This window comes from Mustela lutreola, chromosome 4 (assembly GCF_030435805.1).
Source record: "Mustela lutreola isolate mMusLut2 chromosome 4, mMusLut2.pri, whole genome shotgun sequence".
Classification (NCBI taxonomy): Eukaryota; Metazoa; Chordata; class Mammalia; order Carnivora; family Mustelidae; genus Mustela; species Mustela lutreola.
The window spans coordinates 88,522,963-88,537,842 of record NC_081293.1 but is presented as its reverse complement, the minus strand read 5'-3'; the positions used below and the strand labels follow the sequence as shown (position 1 = coordinate 88,537,842).

The following is a 14,880-nucleotide window of genomic DNA, read 5'->3' as shown; positions in this document are numbered from 1 at the left end:
AAGCAGGCTCCCTGCTGAGCAGAGAGCCCGATGCGGGACTCGATCCCAGGACCCTGAGATCATGACCTGAGCTGAAGGCAGCAGCTTAACCCACTGAGCCACCCAGGCGCCCCTGGGCTGTAATTTTTGATCGTGGCCCCTAAGAGTGGGCCCTGAGGGCTTCCCAACTTTTCTCTACAGTAAATAGTGTTGCAATGAAGTGAACAAGCTGGAAAGTGTTTCAGGGGTACAGGTTTATCTGCGGGAGACATTGTAGGAGGAAACAGCTGGCTCAGGGTGGGGGGTCCGGGCATTTGTTATTTTGATAGATTTTGATCAACGACTCTCCAAAAAGGTTATGAGAGTTTACTCTCTATCCTCCCACCAGCAGGAAGCAGGGCGTTTTCGTGCCAGCATAAAGTTTTTTGAACTTGCTGGTCTGTCCGTCTTCCATCCTTGGACTCAGGTCTGGGAGCAGGAAGCCCCAACCTAGCGCCCCACAAAGAAGCCCTGACAGTCATTTTGCTAAGAGAATCTGCCCCTTCTGACCTGCTCTCCTACCACTCCTGCCCTAAGCCACGGCCCCTCTCCCCTGGACACCGGGTCATGCGCCCTGGCTCCCCTCGGCTCCGGGCTCCTCCTCCAGCCGTCCCCACCATTCTGCACACAGCCCCCAGCGTGGCTAAGCCAGGCACAGAACACAGGACAGGCCCCGCAGCTGGACCGGGTCCGGTTTGTGCACTTGGCAAGTCCTGGAGAGAGAGTCCGTCTGACCAGCTGCAATGTCCAAGGCTACTGGAGTCCTCGGGCAAAGTGGCTGCGCCCGGGCCAGGGGCCAGATCATTGGCTCTCAACCCCATCGACACAGACTCCTCCCAACCCCCACCCCGGCATGATCCTCTGATCCCTCTGCTGCACAAACCCATCAGGGCTTACTGTGGAGAAAGGAAAACAAAACATACTCAGTGCAAGCCAGGGGTGTGGAAGAGAAGAACCAGTAGGCCCCCTGAGGCCCTGGTAAGGATCAATTAATTTAGAATTCACTCCAGCACATTGTTCCTGTCAAGGGAAAGGAGATACAACCCAAATGATGAATGGTCCCATGAGGCCCACGGGTCTCGAAGCCACCGAGGTCTCTCTCTCAGCTGGCGGCAAGCAGAGAGAACTCATTCCAAGAAACACACCCCATTCCCACAGGCAAACCCACAAACCTTCCTCTCCGAGGTGTTCAGAGCGTTTCCTAGGGTGTGTGTGTGGCGGGGGGGCTGCCTGGAGGAGGTGTGCATGCCCGCCGGGCCTCCAGATGGTGTGGCTGAGGTTCCTCTAACCCTTTTCCATCCTGAGAAGAAGCAAAGGTTTGGAAAATTAAACTGAGAGGCTCAAGAACGGTGTCTGCTTTCCCAGAACAGGCTCAGAGGTGCTCGGATGCAGCCCTGAGCCGGGGCAATGAGCGCTGCGGGAGCATCAGCCCACAGCACTGCGGGAGGTGGGGGTGGGTAATCCGCCTGCCTGCACCCTGGCCATCCTTCATCCCAAGGGATGGAGCTGGGAGGGGTCAAGAAGGCTGACCAGGTAGTAACACCTGAGGCCCCGCAGGCAGACAGGAGCTCTGGGGCAGGGTCCTGGCTTCAGTCCTGTCTCCCCTACTGGGACCACGGTCCTGGGAGCAGGGTGCAAGGCAAACCCCAACAGGCTGCGGATTGCTAAGTGTTTTCAGTATGTTTCCCGTGCGGAGGCGTTTCCGCGGTGGTCATAAACGGCAATGCGCTCTCTGATTTCCCAGTAACTAGAACAGGCTTTCAGGAAAGAGTCTGGTTCTTCCAGTCCGCAGGAGAGACCACGTGGAAAGACTCCTGCCCAGAGAGGGTTTTGTTATGGGGACGGAATAAGGACACAGGTTCCCGGAGCCTGGGGAAGGTCCGGCATGAAGCGGACCCTTCGTGACTCCTCCCGGTGTTAGATTTCACGTCAAGCTCCCTTTCCACCTCGCTGGGGCATTTGAGGGGAAATTCTCAGAAACCAAGGTTGCTGATCATTTCCTGGAAATGATCCAGAAGTGGAGGGCCCTCCTGCTGTCACACCAGTCTCCCTGGCTCGCGTCCTTAATCACTTCTAAACAGAGCTGTCTGCGGGGCAGCGGGACGCAGGACTCCGGGCAGCTCCCCTGGTTCTGGCACAGAATCATTCCAGAATCTTTTATTGTGCAAACAAAGAGACACAACAAAAGAGGTTGCGCAGTTCTGTGGGATGGGGCAGGGGACAGTGAGGACAGGGACAGGAGGAAGCCACAGCCGCTGACCCTGCCTGGACTCTACAGGCTGCTTTGATCCCATAACCCCCTGCGGCCCTAGGGAGACCCCATTGTCCTGACTCATGCCGAGAAAACAGGCACGGCTTCTTTGCTCACAGTCACCCCAGGCAAACCTGGGAGTTCTCCCCAGATGTCACCAGTCGATGTCTACGCATTCTCTATGAAACACAACACGCAGGATCCACTCGACAGGAAGTGTGTGAAACTAAAGGAACATTCCTGGGAACTGGGAGGTCCTATAAAACTCGTGTCATGGGCTTTTAACTGCACCCACTAACACAAGGCCCTGTGCCTCCGACACCCACCGTGACTGGAGAACCGCAGAGACGTCGTTGTAAGGTGCTTAGAAGACCAGGAGTACCACACAGCGGCTAATATTTTTATTAAACTTTAGCCTCCAAACTCTAAACCTCATTTCTTCCCAAATGTGAAATCTTGTTTGTAGAGCTTTACAGGACAGAGAATTTTACTCATATGATATCTGCTTTTGCAAATGTTTCCCAACACCTCTTGCTTGGAATGTTCGAGAACAGAGGCGTCCGTACCCTGGAGGAGGAGCTGACGTCCTCTGTGAGTCCAGCCGATCAGGGGTCAGCCGCCACATGCCAACTGGACAACATCTGGCCTCCCAGCTGCTTTTGTAAATAGAGTTTTATTGGCACATAGCCATGCTGATTCATCACATAGTATCCATGGCTGCTTTTGAGCTACAACCCAAAAACTTGAGTAGTTACAACAGACCGTATGACCCCACAAAGCCAAAAATATTGACTAACTGGCTCTTTTCAGAAAAAGTTAGCGGACCCCTGCTCTAAATCAAAATGAGGTGGTTGGAGAGAGCGCTGGGTAAGTTCTGTTCATGTAATGGGTGCCATGATGGTCCCCTAAGCTCCCTTCTGACTACAAACCCTGCAGCTTTCTGACCTCGGATGGGATTCAGGACCACACAGTACACTCTTCTCCCGCAAAGCAAATGCTGACCAATTTGGTTTCTTGCTCTCTTTTCCCATAAAGCAATCCTCTCTCTCCCGCGGACTCTCCCCAGTGCATTAAGAAGAGTTTGCCGCCTCTGCCTGGAGTCGGCCCAGGCTGACTGCTCCCTCTGGGTCTGCTGGCGCCGGGGAGGGCAGAGCTCTCTCTACGTTTGCCATTGGGGCGCGCCTCATCTCAGCCTTCGCAGGGAGGTTCCCAGGCAAACAGGAAGAGGCCAAGGGCCACCGAGCCCTGGTTTCCCTGAGCCGGCTCCTTCCCGACTGGCACGTTCATCTTGTTTCCCACCAGCAGGGGAACACCTGCCCACCAGCAAGGGAACAGCCATGCCTTACCTCTATAGGGCCCCAGGGCCCCAGAAGCACCCAGTTCCCGAGGACGCCCGCATCACCCACTCCTCCGGCCAGAGCTTTGAGCAGCTGAGGCAGGCGTGTGTGCAGAAGGGCGTCCTCTTCGAGGATGCAGACTTCCCAGCCAACAACTCCTCTCTCTTCTACAGCGAGAGGCCCCAGATCCCCTTCGTGTGGAAACGGCCAGGGGTGAGTGCAAGAGGAAGTGGTGGGATGGGGGGGTGCCAGGCAGGGGTGTGGGCTCAGCAGCATGGCAGAGGGGAGCAAGGAGAGGAGGGGCCAGGCAGGGGGCTCCACACAGACACATCTGTCACGCACATCTGCCAGGTCTCCTGTCGAGATGCTGTGCCATTTGCAGAGAGACTGGCACCCAGAGGACATCAACCAGCAAGCCAGAGAAACAGGGCTGTGCCCAGGGCATCTGGCTACGCCCCACCCCCAGCTCTCTGCCTCGCACTGGCATGAGCCAGGACTGGGGCCCAGAGCCAGAGATGGGCTTGTCATTAAGTGGTGAGTGGGACACAAGTCTCAGGGGACACATTCTATGGGAACACAAAGGCAAACACGCGGAGCGGGGTGGGAGGCAGCCTTGCCCCGTGTGCTGAGGCTGCCGGGATACACGTGGGACGTCCCGTGGCTTCTGCCTGCAGCCCGGATGCTCAGCGTGGAGGGACAGTCATGCCACAAGTGCTCAGGACCCATGGGATGGATGGAACACTCGGAAGCAGGGCCTCTTTCCCCAAGCCACGCATCCCCCTTCCCAGAAGGGAGCCAGCGTCCAAGCTGCCCCACCCCCAACTGTCTGGAGGGGACTCCTTGGCCATCAGCTGGAGTCAATATTTGCTGTGCTGGATTAGTCAGGCCCTGATCTCCGCCCACCTCAGGCGCCACAGGGCTGTCATTCCTTCCAGGTGGGGACACCTTCCAGGCGGGCTCCTAGGGCAGGTTGCTATGGACAAGGAGAGTGCAAAGAGGGCTAGACGAAAGGTGAGCCCCTGAGTGCTGGTCCCACCCTGCCACTGATTGGTTCCTTGACGTTGGTCCTCGCGCTTAAATTCTCTGAGCTTCAGTCCCTTCCCCAGTGAAGCGGGAACAGTAACGACCAGTGTAGACCCAGCGTCCAGCAGCCATCTGCAGCAGGTGGCAGCTGATGTCACAATAGCTATGACAGGTGTCACCCCAGAGCAATGCCACCAACGGCTCCATGACCTCCTCTCCGGAGCCCACACAAGCAGTGCCCGTAAGGACATGAATCTGTTTAGCACGGACGCTGTCAGGACGAACACCTGCAGTGCAGCCGGATGGGGAGCCGGATTGGGCAGAGGAGGCTCTGGCTGTCCTAAACGGTCCCTAAATGGTCCCATAAAGCCCTCAGCCAGCTGCACGGGGTGCTCTGGAGCTGGGATGGACCCTCAGAGTCGTCTCGTGTCGGGGTGACAGCGACTCCTGTGTCTGTGCCCCTCACGGATCAGTCACGGGATGCGGTATCCCCAAAAGCCATGACTTTGGAAGAGGTGGCTCTTTCGGCACCCCCAAAAGAGGGAACGCGCCGAACCCTTCCCCACAGCTGGGAGAGTCCGAGCCACGCGCCTCCCACAGCCTCACTTTCCTCTTCCACAAAACGGGGGTCATAATGCTGCCTCCCTGCAGGGCTGTTGCAAGGATTACTTTGTTAACGTGTAGAGCAGGCAGAAAGGAGCCTGTACGTAAGTGTCCGTGATCGTGGTCGCTACTACTCTAATGGTAACCAGGAGGAGGCACCTGCCTTGCGGTCTGCACTGCCACCCCCTGGTTTAACCTGTAATTCTGCCGCTGCCTGCCACTCCCCTTCTTGCCAAAGCTGGAATTTCTCCTACAGGAAAGCTGTGTGCACACAGGCCAGCGTGAACAATGCCACCGTTCCCACTCATGCAGTGGAGCGAGGGCCCCGGGGCCCCCGAGGGAGTCCAGAGTCCCAGATCTCAGCTCTAGGAGGTGGTCCTCCCCACTGCTGATCTCTCTCGGGGTTGCCCCAAAGGACAGGTGAGGCCACTGTCCAGTCGGGCCCCTCCATCCGCAGCCAGGGGCAAAATGGTTTCCTTGTTTACCTTAACTCGGGTCTGCGATTGCTGTCCTTCCTACGGACTCATTCTCAGAACTGTTCTGCCTGTCACTTTGCGTGCCCCTGACATGGTCCCTTCTGTCCTCATTCCCAGAAACACACTTATCTGTTTGCAATCTGAGGGCTAGGTGTTCTGCAGACTTCTTACAGACGTGTGTGAAATCGGGAGCGGCAGGCTGATGGGGATCAGGATTGAGATTCTCCTGCAGGACGGGGTCTGGGGCCCCTGGTTGGCGGGTGGGCAGGCCGCAGGAAGGAAAGGGTACGAGTTGCCAGTGTCCCTCCAGAAGGCCTCTGGGGCCTGGGTGCTGTTTGCATATCTTCTCGGCACTAGGGTTTGCCTGTTTGGGCAGCAAGTGGGGAGCTGCCCAGTGGGACTCTGGGGCGGGGTGCTCTCCCGCAGCACCACCTTCTTGTCAAACACAGCTGCGCTCCCGGGATGGGGAGTGAGCACCAGAGCAGCCGGATCAGAAAAGTCAAGGGGACAGCAGAGGGCACCGGGCCACCGGACTCACCCTCCAGGAAGCCCAGGGCAAGGTGTGCACTGAGGGAGAGAACTTGAGGGTCTACAGTGGGGGTGGGGCGACAGGTTCTGCTGGGAGAGAAGGTGAACTGCCCTACAGCAGGCCTCATGGAAAGAGCTGTGTGTCGGAGTGGGGAAGAGTGGGTCTGGACTCCAGACAGCCACGGTGCAGTCCAGCTAGGGGCCTGAATTCCTGGACCCACAACCTGACTTCCTCTGCTAAGGAAGTGGCCGCCTTCTCTTCGACCCCCCGCCTGCCTGCATCCTTCTGCTTCCTTCTAGGCAATTCCCTCCCTAACTGCTCAGCCTAAACCTGGGATAGCTCCTTGCTAGCCCAGGCTGACGGCCCCCTGGCAGCCTGTGCACACGGCGGCCTGTGGCTGAGATGACCCTGCACCTTGTCTCTGTGTGAGATGACCCTGCTACTACCCCTGTGCCTCCAGAGACACCCCCAGGTCCCCACGCACCTTCACAGCGCCCCCCCCCAGTCTCTCCCAACTTGTTAGAAAGGCCCCAAGAGGGAACTTTCCAGGCCGCTTAGTCCTTGGCCTGGATTCACTCCAGGTTTGTCAAGACGCTTCTGATCTTCCTGTCACAGGACCCAAGCAGGGAACCCTCATCCTCGAGCCCCCAAACAGCATTTCGTAAGAACAACCGTACCTCTGGGCCCCCCATACATGTGGGACGGCCCCAGCACCCATGCAATGCATCCAGAATCCACGCAGAACCACTCCGTGTGCAAGATGGACGTGGGGACCATACAGGTGCTTGCCTACAGGGGTCACACGCTCCCTGGGCGGGAGACCCACATCTGTCGGCTGGCTCGGCCACATGCGCACACATTCACGGAACCCGGCAACCGGACGCGGGTTCGCTCACTCCCAGGAGCACCGGACAGACCCCTGCGTCCACCACGCTTCGGGCTGTCCCACCACTGCAGCCCCAATAGCCAATCCCTGCTGACTTGATGAGAGCCTCCGGGTTTTCTCCTTTGCACTTTTCTCCATCCATCCGCAGTTTGAGGCCATGGGATGAAACTCTCCTGGGCGAGAGCAGCTAGCTGCGAGGTGGAGCCCAGCGGCGGTGGCAGCTGCTGGCACAGTTGGTGCCGTTGGTGGGCTGGGCCAGCTGAAGGCAGGGGAGGGATGGGGGGGCAGCGGAGGGGGGGTTTCCTTGCCCACAGCCCATCTGGCCTCTGGGAGGCCCAGCCTGCCGGGCAGGATCTGCCAGCTCCAGAGTCCATCTTCCACCTGCAACTGGGATGGGGCCATGGCGGGGGGAGTTCGGCTGGCTAGGGCCCTACGACGCTCTGCTGTTAGGGGCTGGTTGCTGCGAGAGCTCCTGGGGGGCTCTTGGGGGCAGGGGCTCCAATGCGCATTGTGCACCTGGCCCTGAATGTCCAAGGCAGACATTCCAATGTCCCGGGACATTGGTCCAAGGAGACCAAGCCTAGGGAAGCTAGATGGCAGGCCCGGAGCCCTCTGCGGATCAGGGATGGCTCCTGCGAGGAGCACATTCTCCTGGCTTGCACCTTTCCACTGGCCTGGCTTGGAACCACCTGCAAACACCCAGGGGACGGGCCTCCAGGAACGGGGAGAGTGCGTATGAAAGGATCTGCACAAGCCGGGGAGCCTGGCACAGAGGAGCTGCCCCCATCACCATCCATGGCCCTGCCTGTCATTCTGGAGACAAGAGTCATCCAGTGACATGGCTCCCAGACACCTGGAGCTAAGGGCAGGGTTGAAGGAGCCGGCACTCAGGGTGTTGGGTCAGACCTTTGTCACGTCTGGGTTTATGGGGAGCCGATGGCAGGGTTCACAGATTCTCCTGGCCCAGTTTGCTGAAATACTGGAAACACAAATAAGCCCCTGCAGTGCTATCCGGGCAGACGTTTGGGACGGCCATTGCTCCACAAGGCTGACCCCACCCCGGGGGCCGCAGAGAGAACCCCATCATCTTACCCTTTAGCTCTTCGTCTTAAGACAAAATTTCTTCCTGTGAAGAAATCTCCATCCTCCTGCTGATACCTTGGGACAGAGACCAGAGGAGAAGTGTCCCGGGGAGCTTGAGGAAGACCATTCAGGGCACCACCCAGGTGCTGGTAAGGATTTCTGCCTCCAGTCTTGTTTCTGGAAAGAGGTGGGAAAGGCCTCTCACTCCGCCTGCATTCGGAGCCTGTTAAATGACCAAGCAGCCGCTGTTTGCCAGAACTTTCCTCCATGCTTGATGATTTGTTGTTTCCTCTCCCCTGGCCCTCTCAGGACTCCCTACTCAACTGTCCACGTCCCTGAGAGGCCCTCCCTGATGGCTCCAGCTCACCCAGCCCCCGTCCCACACCGTCACTTTCCATCCTGGTACTTGCCGCTGTGGGACCCATGTCCGGACACGTGTCTATGGTCTGGTCCCCCAGTCCCTCAGCAGTTTGGGAGGGCAGGGACTCTCTTGTGCTCTTTGCCTTAGTCCCTGCCAGGAACAGAGACTGATGCCTTAGCGAATATATGAATTTTACATAATCGCTTTCAAACGCTCTTGTGATAATGCTTTATGCATGTCTCTCTATAAGTATATGTAAGTAATTGTGTACACATAATAATATAATTATGGGCAATATAGAATGAAATATTATAATGCACCGAGGTTAAGTTGCACGAGACACACGCATGTATCACCCGCTATGTAATGTGTATGTATATGTCTGTGTATAAACACACGTGTATGTACGTATACACACGATGCATAATTTAAAAATGAACGGAGTTGGGTGGGTGAGCATGAGTTTGTGTTTGATCCTGGTCACTGGTCTGTGGTGTGTGTATTACCTCATTTTAACATGAGGAATTTGAAGCCCACAGAGGGTACAGAGCCCGCAGTGGAAAGTCAGGATTCGAACTCACACCCCACACCGCCACACTGCCCCCCGCCCCGCCCCGAATGCTAGCCCAGGGCCTGAGCAGCAATGGGAATCTTCAGTTCATGGTCCTGCTTTGCAACCGGGCATGGCAGGAGATGGTTGTTTGGTGTGGAGGGGCTGCCCAGGAGGCAGGATCTCTCCCTCGAGGGGGGAATCGGCCAGAGCCAGGCCCAGGTCTATGGCACCCTCCATGGGAAAAGAACCGGATATAGGAAAAAGCCCTCTGCTCCCAGAAAGGAGAGAAACCCTGAGCCCGCTCCAATCACACACTGCAATCACAGGAACGCCTTTGTTCTTCCAGGAAATCGTGAAAAACCCAGAATTCATTCTCGGAGGAGCCACCAGGACCGATATCTGCCAGGGGGAGCTTGGTGAGTGTGAGGGGGGGAGCACGGAGGGGGGTGGGTGGGGCGAGCACCCCGGGGGTCAGCAGGACGGGGCCTCGGAGCTGTCCCCCCAGCAAGAGCAGCATGGGACCCCCGGAAGCCCAAGCGGCACGGGGTCTGGGGGAACTTCCCCATTACCACCCGCTACTTCCTCCTGTCCTCCCTCCCAGTCTGCCCGTCTGCTCCCCGGATGGAGCCCCCTGGACTCTGGGCTCCTTGCGCTCTCGGGCCCCTGGGGGCGGACACGCCTGCCGCGTGGGGCTTGGTTCACAGAGAACAGAGCAACCCCGCGGTGCTGGTCCTGCTCCCTGCACCATGACACAACTCATACTCACATGTATTAGTTCGGTCTCCAGGTCACGGTCCCGGTCACCCTTCCGATTTGACAGAGGAGACACCGCAGCAGAGGGAGGCTGAGTAGCGTTAGTCATGGGAGTGACAGCTTGGAGTCAGGACCTGAACCTGCTCTAAACCATTACTGCACCCTGCCCTCCAGGGGGCTCGGGCTTTGGGGGACCCCCTCTGGGAGCTCCACAGTCTCCTTCCTAAAATAGGCCTTGAGAGTGTCCCCCGAGTCTGTTTAGGTGGGTCTGGCATGTCAGATTTAGTCCAAAATTGGACTGAGTCTATCTTTATTCTGTGGGAAACAAACAAACAAACAAACAAAACAAAACAAAAAAACCTAAAAAAAAAAAAAAAAAAAAAAAAACCCACCAGCAGAGCGGCAAGCTTATGAGGCCCAGCCTTCAGCTGAGTTTCCACTAGGGTCTAATGGAGCCCCCATGCTCACCAACCAGCTGCGCCACACACAGAAACCAGAGGCACAGACCGAGAGTGATGATAGTTGATGATCGATCGATAGATACAGCTGACCCTCAAACAACACGGGTCCACTTATACGTGGATTTTTTTTGGGGGGGAGATAACACAGCATCCGACTTTCCATGGATTTTCTCTTCCCTATGATTGTCTCACTAACATTGTCTTTTCTTTGCATTCCTATCGTAGGATGGCAGTACAGAATACAGAGAACACACAAAATACGTGTTAATTGTATTTATATTCTCAGTAAGGACTCTGGTCAACAGCAAGCTACTGGCTGTCGAGTTTCGGGAGAGTCAGAAGTTATATGTGGATTTCGTACTGTGTGCTGGTCGGGGTGTGGGCTCAGCACCCCTCCCCCCTTGTTGCTCAAGGGTCAGCTGTACACAGATGATAGAATTACACATCCTAGCTATGACTTAGACCTTTGGGGAAAAATTACATTCGGATCAGTCTTCCTTTGCTGGGAGTAAGCCTGCTCTGGGAGACTCTGCCTGCCTCCTCCTCATCTCTCTCATTTCTCCCTCCAGACTCTTCCTCTGCCTCCCCTCACTGCCCCCCTCCCATCCCTATGTTGCTATTCGATAGAAAGGCTTTCTATAGGCTCTTTGTGTTTCAATGTTTTGGTCTGTGGCATGAGTGCAAATGTCTATTTGGAATTACAACTGCATATTTAACCTTAGTGGTATTGATTATAACTATTATTTTGTAGTACTTTTTTTAAAAAGATTTTTTTATTGATCTGAGAGATAGAGAAAGCATGAGCAGGGGTGAGGGCAGAGGGAGAAGGAGCAGCTGACTCCCTGCTGAGCAGGAGCCCAACGTGGGGCTCAATCCCAGGACCCTGGGATCATGACCTGAGCCAAAGGCAGACGCTTAACCAACTGAGCCACCCAGGGGCCCCACTTTGTAACATTTTTATTACTTCCAAATACCATACATAGCATCCATTTAAACTATGAAGGGTGACAATAAAATGAAGGACTGTGAGCCTGACACCCCAAGTAGAGCTAGAACACCACCAACACGATCACCGGCCCCTCCCTGCTAGCCGTCGGCTCCCTGCATGCCCACCCTGCTGTCCACGAACTGACCTTCAGAGGGAGCCTCTTCTGGCCGTAGCACTGATAGGACCAATGCCATGCACCCCCACGGGCCCAGCAGAGAGATAAAGCAATACTGCTTTGTTGTTGCGTTTTTTCCCTTTGCTTTACATCGCACGAACAGCACCGGATTCTGAATCCCCCCTTCAAAAGCTCAGAACATTCCTGGCTGAATAGATCTGAGCTGCCGCGCTCTAGGAAAAGAAACGCATTTTCCTGCATTGGGCCAAGTCATAACTTGGAGGGCAGGGAAGACGTCAGCCCACAGCAGGCCCCCACCCCTGCCCAGACTCTGGCCCGCCAGGACCACCCCAGAGCTGAGAGCAGGGACTGCCCCCCTGCCACCCGGGAGGCACTCCGTGAGGTTTGCTGAACAAATGATCCTGGAAAGTTCCCTTCTCATTAGCATCTCCACATCACTGCTCGTTAGCTAGGAGCAGTGGACGCCTGAGGAACCAGTGGTATGTGCCCCGTTGCCGACACCCTAGGGAAAGCCAGAAGCAGGGCGACCCTGTGAGTCACTTTCCTGATGCTAGGCCCTCCACGAGTCCCTCTTGCCTGCACACACTATCAGACAGGGCTCGTGGGCTCTATGGTATTTTCCAGAAACGGGAACCCCAAGGAAGCCACACTGAATGTGTTGGGTCTTGAATTCCAATGACGGTAAGGTTACTGACTGCCAACCAAGGGATCTGGTATGAGACAGAGAGGTCCCGTTGGTGGATGGGTACTTACACGGGGCTCCTGGGCAGCCGTGACAGGAGGTGCCCATCCCAGCCTCAGGGCGGGCAAGGGGATGCGTCCCAGATGCTGGCACAGCCCAGATGAAGTGCCGTCTGATGTCTGGCTTCCCTTCGGAGCTGTCCTCTCCGTGTGTCAGTGTGAGGTCTCGGCTGCAGACATCAGCAGACCTTGAAAATGAGCGGTAACCAAAGCCGCTCTCATCTCTGACTCCGCCAAGTCTGTGCTCTGGGGAGGCATCCGTCCCAGAAACACACTCACTCCCCGAGCCCACGAGGACCCCCAGGTTCTCGGGCTGCAGCACCCCCACTGATGCTAAGGTCCGCAGCCTCGGCCCTGTGGCGGGGAATCCTCTGGAACAGCACAGAGCTGATGTCGGACACCCCCAGGCCACGACAGCTGTGCGTGGTAAACCCGGCACGGCGAGAGCCAGAAAGCGAGGCAGAAGGGGAGGACAGACGTACTTGCTGGTATTCCGTCCATTTCCCTAAATGTGGAAAAGATGTGGTCACCTCCGGAATGCCCCACCCCTCCCAGCATAGAATTTTCCATTCACGGTGAATTGGCAATGAAAACCGTGACGCGTGGCTTTCCTTCTGCAGGCGACTGCTGGCTATTAGCTGCCATCGCCTCCCTGACGCTGAACGAGAAAGCTCTGGCACGGGTCATCCCCCAGGACCAAAGCTTTGGACCCGGTTACGCCGGAATATTCCACTTCCAGGTAAGAGGGAGCCTCAGCCTGGGCATTAGCTCTCGGGACCCAGCACGACACCAGGGGCCTCTTAAGCTGCCTGGTCATCCTGAAAGGAATGACCTCTCTGTGTGAGAGCCGCACCCCAAACCATGCTGTGTCATGGGGTCACCTCCAAATGCACAGGAAGGACGGCACAGGCCCCATCGGGGACCCGTCAGTCACACGCTGACATCTGGGAATCAGGGCGTTGGGAGTGAGGCCCCCCTTTCCGCTTCTCTCCTGTCCTCAGCCACAGCACAGGTGTGAGCCTGCAAGGAGGTCAGCTCAGCGGGCTGGGCCATTCTCAGGATCCCTTGAGCCAGCTCACCCCCGATGGCCAGCCCCAACTCTGCACCTGCTCCGGGAAGCCCTGAGGCCATGAGCGTCTACCCCCGTAGTGCGTGTGCGGGACCCAAAGTCCCAAATGCCCCCGAGAAAGCCTGAAGTGACACTTGCTGGGAGGGTGACGCTCCCACGGGGGAGCCCAGCTGGGGCCGGTGGTAGTGCCCCATGCCATGCGGCCTCCCAGCATAACCCTTAGGGCTCATTGCTGGGAGCCCAAGAAATATTCCTTCAAACTCACAACCTCGGCCAGACGCTGGGTGGTCTGGTCTGACGCGCTCAGAATGTTCCCCCCAAGCTGGAAACCAGCAGCTCCCGGAACCCCTGCGTCTGCTCCCCTCTTTCTACTTTCTCCTTCTTCTTACCTCAGCGTCTCTCTTGGGCCAGCTGAATGAGGAGGAACACACGCACACACAGACAGATACCCGCACATACTCACACACACGTGCACGCAGGCACGCAGATATGTGCACATGCGTGTGCGAGAACATGCGCACAGGGACATGGACACACACACGCACACCCATCTATGCACACACACTCACCTCATGTCTGCACGCCTGGCACAAGGGTTCTCTTGCCCCGTCACAGCCTCTTTCTCTCTCTCTCTCTCTGTGAATGGCCAAAACAAATCAGCGGTAGAGTTTCCACCCCCCCACCCCCCCACCCCGTCAAGGAGGGAACTGAAGGGGCGCCTGGGTAACTCAGTGGGTTAAGCCTCTGCCTTCGGCTCAGGTCATGATCCCAGGTCCTGGGATCAAGTCCCACATCAGGCTCTCTGCTCAGCGGGGAGCCTGCTTCCTCCTCTCTCTGCCTGCTCCTCTGCCTGCTTATGATCTCTGCCTGTCAGATAAATTAAAAAAAATTTAAAAAAAAAAAAAAAGGAGGGAATGGAAGATGAAGGGGCAGCTAAGACCCCGGCCTCTGGTTAACGGGACGGTGTAGAGAACCGCACTGTTGCAAGCGCAGGACAAGCCCACGGCCGGCCCCTCCCTCAGGAGAGCAAAGAGCTAACAAGCCCACCCCGCAGTGTCCTTGTGGGACCCTGTCCCATCGGCCCGTGGCGTTGGTGGGTTGACACAGGGTTTTCAAGCCTGTGTCCGTGGCAGGTGGGAGGCTCCGCCTGTGGCTCGATGGCCACAGTCTGGGTGGCCCATCATGGAAGCCGCGTGAGATTTACCTCCAGAAGAAAGACAAGGCTTTACGGGTGGGCTGGCCTCCCCTGGAACTCAGCCCCGTGATTTGGCCGACAGTTCTGGCAGCACAGCGAGTGGCTGGACGTGGTCGTCGATGACCGGCTGCCCACCTTCAGGGACCGCCTGGTCTTCCTCCACTCTGCCGACCACCAAGAGTTCTGGAGTGCCTTGCTGGAGAAAGCCTACGCCAAGTGAGTGCCCCTCGTACGGGCAGGGCCTGTCCGGGAAGCAGGTCTCCACTCCTGGAGCCTTATCAGGAAGCTTCAGGGAGCAGGGACACAGGTAGACAGGTGTGGCCCAGGGGGACCCACCTGCCGGGGGCTTGGTCAGGGTTGGAGGTGGAAAAGGAGTAGCCTGGACAGTTTTCATGTCATGGCCTCCCTGGGCCGGTC

At 56.9% G+C, this 14,880-nt stretch overlaps 1 protein-coding gene across 3 annotated transcripts in view; it reads left to right on the top strand.

The window, feature by feature from the left end:
- The first annotated feature begins 3,491 nt into the window (after positions 1–3,491).
- Positions 3,492–14,880, top strand: part of CAPN9 (calpain 9) — a 39,519-nt gene continuing 28,130 nt past the window's right edge. The window contains exons 1-4 of one of the 3 annotated variants that reach the window (XM_059170497.1): positions 3,492–3,819; positions 9,467–9,536; positions 12,820–12,938; positions 14,546–14,679. In XM_059170497.1, the coding sequence (XP_059026480.1) occupies positions 3,607–3,819; positions 9,467–9,536; positions 12,820–12,938; positions 14,546–14,679 (536 nt within the window). In that variant the 5' untranslated portion in view covers positions 3,492–3,606. The remainder of the gene's footprint in view (positions 3,820–9,466; positions 9,537–12,819; positions 12,939–14,545; positions 14,680–14,880) is intronic. The other 2 variants (XM_059170496.1, XM_059170498.1) reach the window with 2 other exon arrangements.